This window comes from Hemitrygon akajei, unplaced genomic scaffold (assembly GCF_048418815.1).
Source record: "Hemitrygon akajei unplaced genomic scaffold, sHemAka1.3 Scf000043, whole genome shotgun sequence".
NCBI lineage: Eukaryota > Metazoa > Chordata > Chondrichthyes > Myliobatiformes > Dasyatidae > Hemitrygon > Hemitrygon akajei.
In genome coordinates this window covers 6,761,556-6,780,720 of record NW_027331929.1, presented here as the reverse complement: position 1 = coordinate 6,780,720, position 19,165 = coordinate 6,761,556, and the positions used below count along the sequence as shown (strand labels likewise).

The 19,165-nt window shown below is 50.2% G+C and overlaps 1 protein-coding gene across 1 annotated transcript in view; it reads left to right on the top strand.

Moving 5' to 3' along the window:
- Positions 1 to 18,877, top strand: part of LOC140720483 (NACHT, LRR and PYD domains-containing protein 3-like) — a 67,069-nt gene extending 48,192 nt beyond the window's left edge. The window contains exons 8-10 of the mRNA XM_073035334.1: positions 17,809 to 17,895; positions 18,051 to 18,221; positions 18,703 to 18,877. Of these exons, the coding sequence (XP_072891435.1) occupies positions 17,809 to 17,895; positions 18,051 to 18,221; positions 18,703 to 18,877 (433 nt within the window). The remainder of the gene's footprint in view (positions 1 to 17,808; positions 17,896 to 18,050; positions 18,222 to 18,702) is intronic.
- Positions 18,878 to 19,165: the final 288 nt, after the last annotated feature.

The window sequence follows — 19,165 nt, the reverse complement described above, 5'->3', positions numbered from 1 at the left end:
CTCTTCCCCACCCCCCTTCCTCCTGTAGGATCTCTCTTCGCCATCCCCCTTCCTCCTGTGGGATCTCTCTTCCCCATTCCCTTCCTCCTGTGGGATCTCTCTTCCCCATCCCCCTTCCTCCTGTAGGATCTCTCTTTTCCATCCGCCTTCGACCTGTGGGAACTCTGTTCCCCATCCCACTTCCTCCTGTGGGATCTCTCTTCCCCATCCCCCTTCCTCCTGTGGGATCTCTCTTCCCCATCCCCCTTCCTCCTATAGGATCTCTCCTCCCCATCCCCTTCCTCGTGTAGGATCTCCTTTACCCATCCCCCTTCCTCCTATAGGATCTCTCTCCCCCATCCCTCTTCCTCCTGTTGGATCTCCCTTCACCATCCGACTTCCTCCTGTGGGATCTCTCCTTCCCATTCCCTTTCTCCCGTAGGATCTCTCTTTTCTATCCCCCTTCGACCTGTGGGAACTCTGTTCCCCATCCCACTTCTTCCTGTGGGATCTGTCTTCCCCAGCCCACTTCTTCCTGTGGGATCTGTCTTCCCCATCCCACTTCCTTCTGTGGGATTTCTCTTCCCCATCCACCTTCCTCCTGTGGGATCTCTCCTTCCCATCCCCATTCCTCCCGTAGGATCACTCTTTCCTATCCCCCTTCCACCTGTGGGAACTCTCTTCCTAATCCCCCCATAACTGTAGTATCTCTCTTCCCCATCCCCCTTCCTCCTGTAGGATCTCTCTTCCCCATCCCCCATCCTCCTGTGGGATCTCTCTTCCCCATCCCCCTTCCTCCTGTGGGATCTCTCTTCCCCATCCCCCTTCCTCCTGTAGGATCTCTCTTCCCCATCCCCCTTCCTCCTGTGTTATCTCTCTTCCCCATCCCCCTTCCTCCTGTGTTATCTCTCTTCCCCATCCCCCTTCCTCCTATAGGATCTCTCTTTTCCATCCCCCTTCGACCTGTGGGAACTCTGTTCCCCACCCCACTTCCTCCTGTGGGATCTCTCTTCCCCATCCCACTTCCTTCTGTGGGATTAATCTTCCCCATCCCACTTCTTCCTGTGGGATCTGTCTTCCCCATCCCACTTCCTTCTGTGGGATTTCTCTTCCCCATCCACCTTCCTCCTGTGTGATCTCCTTCCCATCCCCATTCCTCCCGTAGGATCTCTCTTCCCCATCCCCTCCCTCCTGTGGGATCTCTCTTCCACATCCCCCTTCCTCCTATAGGATCTCTCTTCCCCATCCCCCTTCCGCCTGTGGGATCTCTCTTCCCCATCCCCTTCCTCCTGTAGGATCTCTCTTCCCCATCCCCCTTCCTCCTGTAGGATCTCTCTTCCCCATCCCCCATCCTCCTGTAGGATCTCTCTTCCCCATCCCCCATCCTCCTGTGGGATCCCTCTTCCCCATCCCCCTTCCTCCTGTGGGATCTCTCTTCCCCATCCCCCTTCCTCCTGTAGCATCTCTCTTCCCCATCCCCCTTCCTCCTGTGTTATCTCTCTTCCCCATCCCCCTTCCTCCTATAGGATCTCTCTTTTCCATCCCCCTTCGACCTGTGGGAACTCTGTTCCCCATCCCACTTCCTCCTGTGGGATCTCTCTTCCCCATCCCCCTTCCTCCTGTGGGATCTCTCTTCCCCATCCCCCTTCCTCCTGTTGGATCTCCCTTCCCCATCCCCCTTCCTCCTGTGGGATCTCTCTTCCCCATCCCCTTCATCGTGTAGGATCTCCTTTACCCATCCCCCTTCCTCCTATAGGATCTCTCTTCCCCATCCCCTTCCTCGTGTAGGATCTCCTTTATCCATCCCCCTTCCTCCTATAGGATCTCTCTTCCCCATCCCCTTCCTCGTGTAGGATCTCCTTTACCCATCCCCCTTCCTCCTATAGGATCTCTCTTCCCCATCCCTCTTCCTCCTGTTGGATCTCCCTTCACCTCCTGTGGGATCTCTCCTTCCCATTCCCTTTTTCCCGTAGGATCTCTCTTTTCTATCCCCCTTCAACCTGTGGGAACTCTGTTCCCCATCCCACTTCCTCCTGTGGGATCTGTCTTCCCCATCCCACTTCCTTCTGTGGGATTAATCTACTCCAGCCCACTTCCTTCTGTGGGATTAATCTACCCCAGCCCACTTCCTTCTGTGGGATTTCTCTTCCCCATCCCCCTTCCTCCTGTGTGATCTCTCCTTCCCATCCCCATTCCTCCCGTAGGATCGCTCTTTCCTATCCCCCTTCCTCGAGTGGGATCTCTCTTCCCCATCCCCTTCCTCCTGTGGGATCTCTCTTCCCCATCCCCCTTCCTCCTATAGGATCTCTCTTCCCCATCCCCCTTCCTCCTGTGGGATCTCTCTTCCCCACCCCCCCTTCCTCCTGTGGGATCTCTCTTCCCCATTCCCTTCCTCCTGTGGGATCTCTCTTCCCCATCCCCCTTCCTCCTGTAGGATCTCTCTTTTCTATCCCCCTTCGACCTGTGGGATCTCTCTTCCCCATCCCACTTCCTCCTGTGCGATCTCTCTTCCCCATCCCCCTTCCTCCTGTGGGATCTCTCTTCCCCATCCCCCTTCCTCCTATAGGATCTCTCTTCCCCATCCCCTTCCTCGTGTAGGATCTCCTTTACCCATCCCCCTTCCTCCTATAGGATCTCTCTTCCCCATCCCTCTTCCTCCTGTTGGATCTCCCTTCACCATCCGCCTTCCTCCTGTGGGATCTCTCCTTCCCATTCCCTTTCTCCCGTAGGATCTCTCTTTTCTATCCCCCTTCGACCTGTGGGAACTCTGTGCCCCATCCCACTTCCTCCTGTGGGATCTGTCTTCCCCATCCCACTTCCTTCTGTGGGATTAATCTTCCCCATCCCACTTCTTCCTGTGGGATCTGTCTTCCCCATCCCACTTCCTTCTGTGGGATTTCTCTTCCCCATCCACCTTCCTCCTGTGTGATCTCTCCTTCCCATCCCCATTCCACACGTAGGATCACTCCTTCCTATCCCCCTTCCTTGAGTGGGATCTCTCTTCCCCATCCCCTTCCTCCTGTGGGATCTCTCTTCCCCATCCCCTTCCTCCTGTGGGATCTCTCTTCCCCATCCCCCTTCCTCCTAAAGGATCTCTCTTCCCCATCCCCCTTCCTCCTGTGGGATCTCTCTTCCCCATCCCCTCCCTCCGGTGGGATCTCTCTTCCACATCCCCCTTCCTCCTATAGGATCTCTCTTCCCCATCGCCCTTCCTCCTGTGGGATCTCTCTTCCCCATCCCCTTCCTCCTGTGGGATCTCTCTTCCCCATCCCCCTTCCTCCTGTGGGATCTCTCTTCCCCATCCCCCTTCCTCCTATAGGATCTCTCTTCCCCATCCCCCTTCCTCCTGTGGGATCTCTCTTCCCCACCCCCCTTCCTCCTGTGGGATCTCTCTTCCCCATTCCCTTCCTCCTGTGGGATCTCTCTTCCCCATCCCCCTTCCTCCTGTAGGATCTCTCTTTTCTATCCCACTTCGACCTGTGGGAACTCTGTTCCCCATCCCACTTCTTCCTGTGGGATCTGTCTTCCCCAGCCCACTTCCTTCTGTGGGATTTCTCTTCCCCATCCACCTTCCTCGTGTGGGATCATTCCTTCCCATCCCCATTCGTCCCGTAGGATCACTCTTTCCTATCCCCCTTCCACCTGTGAGAACTCCCTTCCTAATCCCCCCATAACTGTAGTATCTCTTTTCCCCATTCCATTTCCTACTGCGGGATCACTTATCAACATCCAGCTTCCTCCTGTGGGACCTCTCTTCCCCATTCACCTTCCTCCTGAGGGATCTCTTTTCGCAATCTCCTTCCTCCTGTGGGATATCTCTTCCCCATTCCTTTCTTCCTGTGGGATCTCTCTTCCCCATCTGCTTCCCCATGTAGATTTCTTTTCCCGATCTCCTTCCTCCCCTTCGATCTCCCTTCCTACTGCGGGATCTCTCTACTATATCCACTTCCTCCTCTTGGGATCTCTCTTCCCCATCCCTCTTCCTCCTGTGGGATATCGCTTTCCCATCCTCTTCTTCCTGTAGGATCTCTCTTCCCCATCCCCCTTCCTCCTGTAGGATCTCTCTTCCCCATCCCCGTTCCTCCTGTGGGATCTCTCTTTCCCATCCCCTTCCTCCTGAAGGATCTCTCTTCCCCATCCCCCTTCCTCCTGTGGGATCTCTCTTCCCCTTTCTCCTTCCGCCTGTGGGATCTCTCATGCCCATCTCTTTTGTCCTGTGGGATATCTTCCCCATCCGCCTGTGGGATCTCTCTTCCCCATCCCCCATCCTCTTGTGGGATCTCTCTTCCCCATATCCCTTCCTTCTGTGGGAATTCTCTTCCGAATCCCCTTCCTCTGTGGTATCTCTCTTTCCCATCCCCCTACCACCTGTTGGATCTCTCTTCCTGATTCTGCTTCCTCCTGTGGGATCTCTCTTCCACATCCCCCATCCTCCTGTGGGATCTCTCTTCCCCAGCCCCCTTCCTCCTGTGGGACAATAGACAATAGGTGCAGAAGTAGACCATTCGGCCCTTCGAGCCTGCACCACCATTTTGAGATCATGGCTGATCATCTCCTATCAATACCCGGTTCCTGCATTGTCCCCATATCTCTTGATTCCCCTATCCATAAGATACCTATCTAGCTCCTTCTTGAAAGCATCCAGAGAATTGGCCTCCACTACCTTCCGAGGCAGTGCATTCCAGAACCCCACAACTCACTGGGAGAAGTTTTTCCTTAACTCTGTCCTAAATGACCTACCCCTTATTCTCAAACCATGCCCTCTGGTACTGGACTCTCCCAGCATCTGGAACATATTTCCTGCCTCTATCTTGTCCAATCCCTTAATAATCTTATATGTTTCGATCAGATCCCCTCTCAATCTCCTTAATTCCAGTGTGTACAAGCCCAGTCTCTCTAACCTCTCTGCGGCAGACAGTCCAGACATCCCAGGAATCAACCTCGTGAATCTACGCTGCACTTCCTCTACAGCCAGGATGTCCTTCCTTAACCCTGGAGACCAAATCTGTACACAATACTCCAGGTGTGGTCTTACCAGGGCTCTGTACAAATGCAAGAGGATTTCCTTGCTCTTGCACTCAATTCCCTTTGTAATAAAGGCGAACATTCCATTAGCCTTCTTCACTGCCTGCTGCACTTGCTCATTCACCTTCAGTGACTGATGAACAAGGACTCCTAGATCTCTTTGTATTTCTCCCTTACCTAACTCTACACCGTTCAGATAATAATCTGCCTTCCTGTTCTTACTCCCAAAGTGGATAACCTCACACTTATTCACATTAAACGTCATCTGCCAAGTATCTGCCCACTCACCCAGCCTATCCAAGTCACCCTGAATTCTCCTAACATCCTCATCACATGTCACACTGCCACCAAACTTAGTATCATCAGCAAATTTGCTGATGTTATTCTCATTGCCTTCATCTAAATCGTTGATGTAAATTGTAAACAGTTGTGGTCCCAATTCCGAGCCCTGTGGCACCCCACTGGTCACCACCTGCAATTCCGAGAAACACCCATTCACCGCTACCCTTTGCTTTCTATCTGCCAACCAGTTTTCTATCCATGTGAAAGTCTTCCCCCCGATGCCTTGAGCTTTGATTTTACCCACCAATCTCCTATGTGGTGATATTTTTTACTGAGTTAAGTATTGTATGTAATTAGTTTTGCTACAACAAGTGTATGGGACATTGGAAAAAAAGTTGAATTTCCCCATGGGGATGAATAAAGTATCTATCTATCTATTAAATGCCTTCTGAAAATCGAGGTACACTACATCTACTGGATCTCACCCGTCTAACTTCCTGGTTACATCCTCCAAAAACTCCAACAGATTAGTCAAGCATGATTTACCCTTGGTAAATCCATGGTGGCTCGGCCCAATCCTATCACTGCTATCTAGATATGCCACTATTTCATCTTTAATAATGGACTCTAGCATCTTCCCCACCACTGATGTCAGGCTGACAGGTCGATAGTTCTCTGTTTTCTCCCTCCCTCTTTTCTTAAAAAATGGGATAACATTAGACATTCTCCAATCCTCAGGAACTGATCCTGAATCTAAGGAACATTGGAAAATGATTACCAATGCATCCGCAATTTCCAGGGCCACCTCCTTTAGTACCCTAGGATGCAGACCATCTGGACCTGGGGATTCGTCAGCCTTCAGTCCCATCAGTCTACTCATCACCGTTTCCTTCCTAATGTCAATCGGTTTCATTTCCTCTGTTACCCTATGTCCTTGGCCCATCCATACATCTGGGAGATTGCTTGTGTCTTCCCTAGTGAAGACAGATCTAAAGTACTCATTAAATTCTTCTGCCATTTCTCTGTTTCCCATAACAATTTCACCGAATTCATTCTTCAAGGGCCCAACATTGTTCTTAACTATCTTCTTTCTCTTCACATACCTAAAAAAGCTTTTGCTATCTTCCTTTATATTCCTGGCTAGCTTGCGTTCGTACCTCATTTTATTCTCCCCGTATTGCCTTTTAAGTTAAGTTCTGTTGTTCTTTAAAAACTTCCCAATCATCTGTCCTCCCACTTACCTTAGCTCTGTCATACTTCCTTTTTTTTAATGTTCTGCAATCTCTGACTTCCTTTGTCAACCACTGTGGCCCCTTTCCCCCCTTTGAATCCTTCCTTCTCTGGGGACAAACTGATTTTGCACCTTGCGCATTATTCCCAAGAATACCTGCCATTGCTGTTCCACTGTCTTTTCTGCTAGGATATCCGTCCAGTCAACTTTGGCCAGCTCCTCCCTCATGGCTCCATAGTTTCCCCTGTTCAACTGCAACACTGACACCTCCGAGCTGCCCTTATCCTTCTCAAACTGTAAATAAAAACATATCATGTTATGGACACTACCTCCTAATGGCTCCTTTACTTTAAGATCGCTTATCAAATCCTGTTCATTACACAGGACTAAATCCAGAACAGCCTTGTCCCTGGTCGGCTCTCGTACAAGCTGTTCCAAGAATGCATCCCGTAGGCACTCTACAAACCCCCTATTCTGAGGTCCAGCACCAAACTGTTTCTCCCAGTTCACCTGCATGTTGAAATTCCCCATCCTCCTACCTCCTGTGGGATCTCTTTCCCACATCCATTTCCTCCTGTGGGATCTCTCTTCCCCATCCCCCCTCCTTCTATGGGATCTCTCTTCCTCATCCCCTTCCTCCTGTCAGATCGCTCTTCCTCATCCCCTTCATTCTGTGGGATCTTGCTTCCCCATCCCCCTCCTTTTGTGGGATCTCTCTGTTCCCCATCTCCCTTCCTCCTGTGGGATCTCTCTTCCCAATCCCCTTCCTCCTGTGGTATCTCTCTTTCCCATCCCCCTACCTCCTGTTGGATCTCTCTTCCTGATTCTGCTTCCTATTGTGGGATCTCTCTTCCGCATCCAATAACTCCTGCCGGTAATTTCTTCCCAATCCTCCTTCCCTCTGTGGGATCTCTCTTCCACATCCCCCTTCCTCCTGTGGGATCTCTCTTCCCCATCTCCCTTCCTCCTGTGGGATTTCTCTTTCCCATCCCCCTACCTCCAGTGGGATCTCTCTTTCCCATTCTCCTTCCTCTTGTGGGATCTCTCTTCCCCATCTCCCTTCCTTCTGTGGGAATTCTCTTCCGGATCCCCTTCCTCCTGTGGTATCTCTCTTTCCCATCCCCCTACCACCTGTTGGATCACTCTTCCTGATGCTGCTTCCTACTGTGGGATCATTCTTCCCCATCCACTTCCTCCTGTGGGATCTCTCTTCCACATCCCCCATCCTCCTGTGGGATCTCTCTTCCCCATCCCCCTTCCTCCTGTGGGACAATAGACAATAGGTGCAGAAGTAGACCATTCGGCCCTTCGAGCCTGCACCGCCATTTTGAGATCATGGCTGATCATCTACTATCAATACCCAGTTCCTGCCTTGTCCCCATATCCCTTGATTCCCCTATCCATATGATAGCTATCTAGCTCCTTCTTGAAAGCATCCAGAGAATTGGCCTCCACTTCCTTCCGAGGCAGTACATTCCAGACACCCACAACTCTCTGGGAGAAATTTTTCCTTAACACTGTCCTAAATGACCTACCCCTTATTCTCAAACCATGCCCTCTGGTACTGGACTCTCCCAGCATCTGGAACATATTTCCTGCCTCTATCTTGTCCAATCCCTTAATAATCTTCTATGTTTCAATCAGATCCCTTCTCAATCTGCTTAATTCCAGCATGTACAAGCCCAGTCTCTCTAACCTCTCTGCGTAAGACAGTCCAGACATCCCAGGAATCAACCTCGTGAATCTACGCTGCACATCCATTCAGCCAGGATGTCATTCCTTAACCCTGGAGACCAAAACTGTACACAATACTCCAGCTGTGGTCTCACCAGGGATCTGTACAAATGCAAGAAGATTTCCTTGCTCTTGTACTCAATTCCCTTTGTAATAAAGGCCAACATTCCATTAGCCTTCTTCACTGCCTGCTGTACTTGCTCATTCAATTTCAGTGACTGATGAACAAGGACTCCAAGATCTCTTTGTATTTCTCCCTTACCTAACTCTACACCGTTCAGATAATAATCTGCCTTCCTGTTCTTACTCCCAAAGTGGATAACCTCACACTTATTCACATTAAACATCATCTGCCAAGTATCTGCCTACTCACCCAGCCTATCCAAGTCTCCCTGAATTCTCCTAACATCCTCATCACATGTCACACTGCCACCCAGCTTAGTATCATCAGCAAATTTGCTGATGTTATTCTCAATGCCTTCATCTAAATCGTTGATGTAAATTGTAAACAGCTGTGGTCCCAATACCGAGCCCTGTGGCACCCCATTAGTCACCACCTGCAATTCCGAGAAACACCCATTCACCGCTACCCTTTGCTTTCTATCTGCCAAAAAGTTTTCTATCCATGTCAATGTCTTCCCCCCGATGCCCTGAGCTTTGATTTTACCCACCAATCTCCTATGTGGGACCTTATCAAATGCCTTCTGAAAATCGAGGTACACTACATCCACTGGATCTCACCCGTCTAACTTCCTGGTTACATCCTCGAAAAACTCCAACAGATTAGTCAAGCATGATTTACCCTTGGTAAACCCATGCTGATCGGCCCAATCCTATCACTGCTATCTAGATATGCCACTATTTCATCCTTAATAGATAGATAGATAGATACTTTATTGATCCCCATGGGGAAATTCAACTTTTTTTTTTCAATGTCCCATACACTTGTTGTAGCAAAACTAATTACATACAATACTTAACTCAGTAAAAAAAAATATGATATGCATCTAAATCACTATCTCAAAAAGCATTAATAATAGCTTTTAAAAAGTTCTTAAGTCCTGGCGGTTGAATTGTAAAGCCTAATGGCATTGGGGAGTATTGACCTCTTCATCCTGTCTGAGGAGCATTGCATCGATAATAATGGACTCTAGCATCTTCCCCACCACCGATGTCAGGCTGACAGGTCGATAGTTCTCTGTTTTCTCCCTCCCTACTTTCTTAAAAAATGGGATAACATTAGCCATTCTCCAATCCTCAGGAACTGATCCTGAATCTAAGGAACATTGGAAAATGATTACCAATGCATCAGCAATTTCCAGGGCCACCTCCTTTAGTACCCAAGGATGCAGACCATCTGGACCTGGGGATTTGTCAGCCTTCAGCCCCATCAGTCTACTCATCACCGTTTCCTTCCAAATGTCAATCTGTTTCATTTCCTCTGTTACCCTATGTCCTTGGCCCATCCATACATCTGGGAGATTGCTTGTGTCTTCCCTAGTGAAGACAGATCTAAAGTGCTCATTAAATTCTTCTGCCATTTCTCTGTTTCCCATAACAATTTCACCCAATTCATTCTCCAAGGGCCCAACATTGTTCTTAACTATCTTCTTTCTCTTCACATACGTAAAAAGCTTTTGCTATCTTCCTTTATATTCCTAGCTAGCTTGCGTTCATACCTAATTTTATTCTCCCCGTATTGCCTTTTAAGTTAAGTTCTGTTGTTCTTTAAAAACTTCCCAATCATCTGTCCTCCCACTCACCTTAGCTCTGTCATACTTCCTTTTTTTTTAATGCTATGCAATCTCTGACTTCCTTTGTCAACCACTGTGGCCCCTTTCCCCCCTTTGAATCCTTCCTTCTCTGGGGATGAACTGATTTTGCACCTTGCGCATTATTCCCAAGAATACCTGCCATTGCTGTTCCACTGTCTTTTCTGCTAGGCTATCCGTCCAGTCAACTTTGGCCAGCTCCTCCCTCATGGCTCCATAGTTTCCCCTGTTCAACTGCAACACTGACACCTCCGAGCTGCCCTTATCCTTCTCAAACTGTGGATAAAAACATACCATGTTATGGTCACTACCTCCTAATGGCTCCTTTACTTCAAGATAGCTTATCAAATCCTGTTCATTACACAAGACTAAATCCAGAACAGCCTTGTCCCGGGTCGGCTCTCGTACAAGCTGTTCCAAGAATGCATCCCGTAGGCACTCTACAAACCCCCTATCCTGAGGTCCAGCACCAAACTGTTTCTCCCAGTTCACCTGCATGTTGAAATTCCCCATCCTCCTACCTCCTGTGGGATCTCTTTTCCACATCCATTTCCTCCTGTGGGATCTCTCTTCCCCATCCCCCCTCCTTCTATGGGATCTCTCTTCCTCATCCCCTTCCTCCTGTCAGATCGCTCTTCCTCATCCCCTTCATCCTGTGGGATCTTGCTTCCCCATCCCCCTCCTTTTGTGGGATCTCTCTGTTCCCCATCTCCCTTCCTCCTGTGGGATCTCTCTTCCCAATCCGCTTCCTCCTGTGGTATCTCTCTTTCCCATCCCCCTACCTCCTGTTGGATCTCTCTTCCTGATTCTGCTTCCTATTGTGGGATCTCTCTTCCGCATCCAATAACTCCTGCCGGAAATTTCTTCCCAATCCTCCTTCCCTCTGTGGGATCTCTCTTCCACATCCCCCTTCCTCCTGTGGGATCTCTCTTCCCCATCTCCCATCCTCCTGTGGGATCTCTCTTCCCCAGCCCCCTTCCTCCTGTGGGATCTCTCTTCCCCATCTCCCATCCTCCTGTGGGATCTCTCTTCCCCAGCCCCCTTCCTCCTGTGGGATCTCTCTTCCCCATCTCCAATCCTCCTGTGGGATCTCTCTTCCCCAGCCCCATTCCTCCTGTGGGATCTCTCTTCCCCATCTCCCATCCTCCTGTGGGATCTCTCTTCCCCAGCCCCCTACCTCCAGTGGGATCTCTCTTTCCCATTCTCCTTCCTCTTGTGGGATCTCTCTTCCCCATCTCCCGTCCTCCTGTGGGATCTCTATTCCACATCCCCCATCCTCCTGTGAGATCTCTCTTCCCCATCTCCCTTCCTCCTGTGGGATCTCTCTTCCCAATCCCCTTCCTCCTGTGGTATCTCTCTTTCCCATTCCCCTACCTCCTGTTGGATGTCTCTTCCTGATTCTGCTTCCTATTGTGGGATCTCTCTTCCACATCCCCCTTCCTCCTGTGGGATCTCTCTTCCCCATCTCCCATCGTCCTGTGGGATCTCTCTTCCCCAGCCCCCTTCCTCCTGTGGGATCTCTCTTCCCCATCTCCCATCCTCCTGTGGGATCTCTCTTCCCCAGCGCCCTACCTCCAGTAGGATCTCTCTTTCCCATTCTCCTTCCTCCTGTGGGATCTCTCTTCCCCAGCCCCATTCCTCCTGTGGGATCTCTCTTCCCCATCTCCCATCCTCCTGTGGGATCTCTCTTCCCCAGCCCCCTACCTCTAGTGGGATCTCTCTTTCCCAATCCCCTTCCTCCTGTGGTATCTCTCTTTCCCATCCCCCTACCTCCGGTTGGATCTCTCTTCCTGATTCTGCTTCCTATTGTGGGATCTCTCTTCCACATCCAATATCTCCTGCCGGAAATTTCTTCCCAATCCTCCTTCCCTCTGTGGGATCTCTCTTCCACATCCCCCTTCCTCCTGTGGGATCTGTCTTCCCCATCTCCCATCCTCCTGTGGGATCTCTCTTCCCCAGCCCCCTTCCTCCTGTGGGATCTCTCTTCCCCATCTCCCATCCTCCTGTGGGATCTCTCTTCCCCAGCCCCCTTCCTCCTGTGGGATCTTTCTTCCTCATCTCCCTTCCTCCTGTGGGATCTCTCTTCCCCATCTCCCGTCCTCCTGTGGGATCTCTCTTCCCCAGCCCCCTACCTCCAGTGGGATCTCTCTTTCCCATTCTCCTTCCTCTTGTGGGATCTCTCTTCCCCATCTACCATCCTGCTGTAGGATCTCTCTTCCCCATCTCCCATCCTCCTGTGGGATCTCTCTTCCCCATCTCCCATCCTCCTGTGGGATCTCTCTTCCCCAGCCCCATTCCTCCTCTGGGATCTCTCTTCCCCATCTCCCATCCTCCTGTGGGATCTCTCTTCCCCAGCCCCCTACCTTCCGTGGGATCTCTCTTTCCCATTCTCCTTCCTCTTGTGGGATCTCTCTTCCCCATATCCCTTCCTTCTGTGGGAATTCTCTTCCGAATCCCCTTCCTCTGTGGTATCTCTCTTTCCCATCCCCCTACCACCTGTTGGATCTCTCTTCCTGATGCTGCTTCCTACTGTGGGATCACTCTTCCCCATCCACCTCCTCCTGCTGGAAATTTCCTCCCCATCCACCTCCTCCTGCTGGAAATTTCCTCCCCATCCCCCGTCCTCCTGTGGGATCTCTATTCCACATCCCCCTTCCTCCTGTGGGACAATAGACAATAGATGCAGAAGTAGACCATTCGGCCCTTCGAGCCTGCACCGCCATTTTGAGATCATGGCTGATCATCTACTATCAATACCCGGTTCCTGCCTTGTCCCGATATCCCTTGATTCCCCTATCCATAAGATAGCTATCTAGCTTCTTCTTGAAAGCATCCAGAGAAGTGGCCTCCACTTCCTTCCAAGGCAGTGCATTCCAGACCCCCACAACTCTCTGGGAGAAGAAGTTTTTCCTTAACTCTGTCCTAAATGACCTACCCCTTATTCTCAAACCATGCCCTCTGCTACTGGACTCTCCCAGCATCTGGAACATATTTCCTGCCTCTATCTTGTCCAGTCCCTTAAACCTCTATGTTTCAATCAGATCCCTTCTCAGTCTCCTTAATTCCAGTGTGTACAAGCCCAGTCTCTCTAACCTCTCTGCGTAAGACAGTCCAGACATCCCAGGAATTAACCTCGTAAATCTACGCTGCGCTTCCTCTACAGCCAGGATGTCCTTCCTTAACCCTGGAGACCAAAACTGTACACAATACTCCAGCTGTGGTCTCACCAGGGCTCTGTACAAATGCAAGAGGATTTCCTTGCTCTTGTACTCAATTCCCTTTGTAATAGAGGCCAACATTCCATTAGCCTTCTGCACTGCCTGCTGCACTTGCTCATTCACCTTCAGTGACTGATGAACTCAGTGACTCCTAGATCTCTCTGTATTTCTCCCTTACCTAACTCTACACCGTTCAGATAATAATCTGCCTTCCTGTGCTTACTCCCAATGTGGATAACCTCACACCAAGTCATCTGCCAAGTATCTGCCCACTCACCCAGCTTATCCAAGTCACCCTGAATTCTCCTAACATCCTCATCACATGTCACACTGCCACCCAGCTTAGTATCATCAGCAAATTTGCTGATGTTATACTCAATGCCTTTATCTAAATCGTTGATGTAAATTGTAAACAGCTGTGCTCCCAATACCGAGCCCTGTGGCACCCCACTGGTCACCACCTGCCATTCCGAGAAACACCCATTCACCGCTACCCTTTGCTTTCTATCTGCCAACCAGTTTTCTATCCATGTCAATGTCTTCCCCCCGATGCCCTGAGCTTTGATTTTACCCACCAATCTCCTATGTGGGACCTTATCAAATGCCTTCTGAAAATCGAGGTACACTACATCCACTGGATCTCACCCGTCTAACTTCCTGGTTACATCCTCGAAAAACTCCAACAGATTAGTCAAGCATGATTTACCCTTGGTAAATCCATGCTGGCTCGGCCCAATCCTATCACTGCTACCTAGATATGCCACCATTTCATTCTTAATAATGGACTCTAGCATCTTCCCCACCACTGATGTCAGGATGACAGGTCGTTAGTTCTCTGTTTTCTCCCTCCCTCCTTTCTTAAAAAATGGGATAACATTAGCCATTCTCCAATCCTCAGGAACTGATCCTGAATCTAAGGAACATTGGAAAATGATTACCAATGCATCCGCAATTTTCAGGGCCACCTCCTTTAGTACCCTAGGATGCAGACCATCTGGACCTGGGGATTTGTCAGCCTTCAGACCCATCAGTCTGCTCATCACCGTTTCCTTCCGAATGTCAATCTGTTTCATTTCCTCTGTTACCCTGTGTCCTTGGCCCATCCATACATCTGGGAGATTGCTTGTGTCTTCCTCAGTGAAAACAGATCTAAAGTACTCATTAAATTTTTCTGCCATTTCTCTGTTTCCCATAACAATTTCACCCAATTCATTCTTCAAGGGCCCAACATTGTTCTTAATTATCTTCTTTCTCTTCACATACCTAAAAAAGCTCTTGCTATCTTCCTTTATATTCCTGGCTAGCTTGCGTTCGTACCTCATTTTTTCTCCCCGTATTGCCTTTTTAGTTAAGTTCTGTTGTTCCTTAAAAACTTCCCAATCATCCGTCCTTCCACTCACCTTAGTTGTCATACTTCCTTTTTTTTTAATGCTATGCAATCTCTGACTTCCTTTGTCAACCACTGTGGCCCCTTTCCCCCCTTTGAATCCTTCCTTCTCTGGGGATGAACTGATTTTGCACCTTGTGCGTTATTCCCAAGAATACCTGCCATTGCTGTTCCACTGTCTTTTCTGCTAGGCTATCCGTCCAGTCAACTTTGGCCAGCTCCTCCCTCATGGCTCCATAGTTTCCCCTGTTCAACTGCAACACTGACACCTCCGAGCTGCCCTTATCCTTCTCAAACTGTAGATAAAAACATATCATGTTATGGACACTACCTCCTAATGGCTCCTTTGCTTCAAGATCACTTATCAAACCCTGTTCATTACACAAGACTAAATCCAGAATAGCCTTGACCCTGGTCGGCTCTCGTACAAGCTGTTCCAAGAATGCATCCCGTAGGCACTCTACAAACTCCCTATCCTGGGGTCCAGCACCAAACTGTTTCTCCCAGTTCACCTGTATGTTGAAATTACCCATCCCCCTTCCTCCTGTGGGATCTCTTTTTCACCATCCATTTCCTCCTGTGGGATCTCACCTTCCCATTCCCTTCCTCCTGTCGGATCTCTCTTCCCCATCCCCTTCCTCCTGAGGGATCTCTCTTCCCCATCCCCCCTCCTTCTATGGGATCTCTCTTCCTCATCCCCTTCCTCCTGTGAGATATCTCTTCCCCATCCCCCTCCTTTAGTGGGATCTCTCTTCCCCATCTCCCTTCCTCCTGTGGGATCTCTCTTCCGGATCCCCTTCCTCCTGTGGTATCTCTTTCCCATCCCCCTACCTCCTGCGGGATCTCTCTTCCCCATCCCCCTTCCTCCTGTGGTATCTCTTTTTCCCATCACCCTACCTCCTGTTGGATCTCTCTTCCTGATTCTGCTTCCTATTGTGGGATCTCTCTTCCCCATCCAATTCCTCCTGCCGGAAATTTCTTCCCCATCCCCTTCCTCCTGTGGGATCTCTCTTCCCCATCCCCCTTCCTCCAGAGAGATCACTGTTCCCCAACGTCCTTCCTTCTGTGGGATATCTCTTCCCCATCCGCCTTCCTCCTGTGGGTTCTCTCTTCCACATCCCCTTCCTCCTGTGGGATCTCCCTGCCCCATCCGACTTCCCCCTGTGGGGTCTCTCCGTCCCATTGCCCTTCCTCCCGTAGGATCTCTTTCCTAACCCCCGCCCTCCTGTAGGATGTTTCTTCCCCATTCTCCTTCCTCCTGTCGGATCTCTCTTCCCCATCCCCTTCCTCCTGTGGGATCTCTGTTCCCCATCCACCTCTTCTTGTGGGATCTCTCTACCCCATCGCCCTTCCTCATGTGGGATCTCTCTTCCCTATCCCCCTTTCCTCCGGAGGGATCTCATTTTCCCCATCCATTTCCACCTGTGGGATCTCTCTTCCCCATCTCCTTCTTCCTGTGGGATCTCTCTTCCCCATCCCCCTTCCTCCTGTGGCATCTCTCTTCCCCATCATCCTTCATCCTGTGGGATCTCACTTCCCCATCATCCTTCATCCTGTGGGATCTCTCTTCCCTATCCCCCTTTCCTCCTGTGGGATCTCTCTTCCCTATCCCCCTTTCCTCCGGAGGGATCTCTTTTTCCCCATCCATTTCCACCTGTGGGATCTCTCTTCCACATCCCCCTTCCTACTGTGGGATCTCTCTTCCCCATCACCTTTCCACCTGTGGGATCTCTACCCCATCCCTCTTCCTCCTGTGGGATCTCACTTACCCATCCCCCTTCCTCCTGTGGGATCTCTCGTCCCCATCCCCCATCCTCCTGTGGGATCTCTCTTCCCCATCCCCCTACCTCCTGTTGGATCTCTCTTCCTGATTCTGCTTCCTACTGTGGGATCACTCTTCCCCATCCACTTCCTCCTGCTGGAAATTTCTTCCCCATCCCCCTTTCTCCGGAGGGATCTCTCATTGCCTTCCCCTTCTCCCGTGGGATCTCTCCTGCTGATTCCGTTTCCGACTGTGGGATCTTCTTCCCAATCTATTTCACCCTGTGGGATCTCTTCCCCATCCTCCTTCCTCCTGTGGGATCTCTTCCCCATCCTCCTGTTGGATCTCTCTTCCCCATCTCCTTCCTCCTATGGGACCTCTTCCCCATTCCCCTTCCTCCTGTGGGATCTCTCTTCCCCATCCACCTTCCTCCTGTGGGATCTCTCCTTCCCATTCCCTTTCCTCCCATAGGATCTCTCTTTTCTAACCCCTTCCACCTGTGGGAACTCTCTTCCCCATCCCCTTCTTCCTGTGGGATCTCCCTTCCCCATCCCACTTCTTCCTGCCGGATCTAATTTCCTCATCCCCTCCCTCCTGTGTGATATCTCTTCCCCATCCCTTTCTTCCTGTGGGATATCTCCTCCCCATCCCCTTCCTCCTGTAGATCTCTTTTCCCAATCTCCTTTCTCCTGTGGGATCTCTTTTCCTGATTCAGCTTCCTACTGCGGGATCTCTCTTCCCCATCCACTTCCTCCTCTAGGATCTCTCTTCCCCTTTCCTCTTCCTCCTGTGGGATATCTCTTTCCCATCCTCTTCCTCCTGTGGGATCTCTCATCCCCATCCCCCTTCCTCCTGTGGGATCTCTCATCCTCATCCCCCTTTCTCCTGTGGGATCTCTCTTCCCCATCCCCCGGTGGGATCTCTCTTCCCCGTCCCCCGGTGGGATCTCTCCTTCCCCATCCCCCCATAACTGTGGTATCTCTTTTCCCCATCCCACTTCCTCCTGTGGGAACTCTTTCCCCCATCCCTTTCCTCTTGCGTCTTTCCATCCGTTCCCTCAGGTGGGGTCTCTTCCTCCATCTCCCATCGACATTTCCCGATTCACAAAGCTTCCTCACTGTGGGGCTATATCACCCCCATCCCTGCCCCTTCTGACACTCTGTGGTCAGTAACACTTTTCTAGCCAACGGAGAACGAGACAGAAAATGTGGAGTTCACAGGGTCACAGCAACAGACTAAAGGACTGACATTGGGTGAATACCCTGGAGCTGGGCAGTGAGGGACATTGACAGTGATGGGAACTCCGATCAGTGATTTACGGAAGGGTTTAATGTTTCCTGAAATATCCGCGTGAGAGAATTACCTTCAGACCCACGGTTTGTATCACTTTGTTCATCAATTTGTCTGTTTGTGTTTAGACTTGGGAACAATGAACTGGGAGATTCAGGAGTGAAACTGGTGTTGTCGGCTCTGGGGAACCCGGAGTGTAAAATACAGAAACTGTGGTAAGTACCAGACTGTGGGAGATTGTGTTTACAGTCACTGGGTGTCTGACACTGAACATTAATGTGATCAGTAATAGTGTTACTGATAAACACTGGGGATCTGTACCTTCTCCTGTCTCTCTGTGTCCTTCACCCTCACTCTCTCTCATTTCCAGGCTGATCAAAGTCGGTCTCACAGATTCTGGTGCCGAGGATCTCGCCTCCGCTCTCAGTACAAACCCATCACTGACGGAGCTGGACCTGAATTATAATGAACTGGGAGATTCAGGAGTGAAACTGGTGTTTGCGGCTCTGAGAAACCCGGAGTGTAAAATACAGAAACTGGGGTAAGTACGAGACTGTGGGAGATTGTGTTTACAGTCACTGGGTGTCTGACACTGAACATTAATGTAATCAGTAATAGTGTTACTGATAAACACTGGGGATCTGTACCGTCTCCTGTCTCTCTGTGTCCTTCACCCTCACTCTCTCTCATCTCCAGGATGACCCATGTCGGTCTCACAGATTCTGGGGCCGAGGATCTCGCCTCCGCTCTCAGTACAAATCGATCACTGACGGAGCTGTACCTGAGTGGTATTAAACTGCGAGATTCAAAACTGAAACTTGCCTCTGCAGCTCTGAGGAACCCGGAATGTAAAATACAGAAACTGGAGTAAGTACCAGACTGTGGGAGATTGTGTTTACAGTCACTGGGTGTCTGACACTGAACATTAATGTGATCAGTAATTGTGTTACTGATAAACACTGGGGATTTGTACCGTCTCCTGTCTCTCTGTGTCCTTCACCCTCACTCTCTCTCATCTCCAGGCTGAAATGTGTCGGTCTCACAGATTCTGGGGCCGAGGATCTCGCCTCCGCTCTCAGTACAAACCCATCACTGACGGAGCTGGACCTGAGTTATAATAAACTGGGAGATTCAGGAGTGAAACTGGTGTCTGCGGCTCTGAGGAACTCGGAGTGTAAAATACAGAAACTGGGGTAAGTACCGGACTGTGGGAGATTGTGTTTACAGTCACTGGGTGTCTGACACTGAACATTAATGTGATCAGTAATTGTGTTACTGATAAACACTGGGGATTTGTACCGTCTCCTGTCTCTCTGTGTCCTTCACCCTCACTCTCTCTCATCTCCAGGCTGTTGGGTGTCGGTCTCACAGATTCTGGTGCCGAGGATCTCGTCTCCGCTCTCAGTACAAACCCAACACTGACGGAGCTGGACCTGGGTTATAATAAACTGGGAGATTCAGGAGTGAAACTGGTGTCTGCGGCTC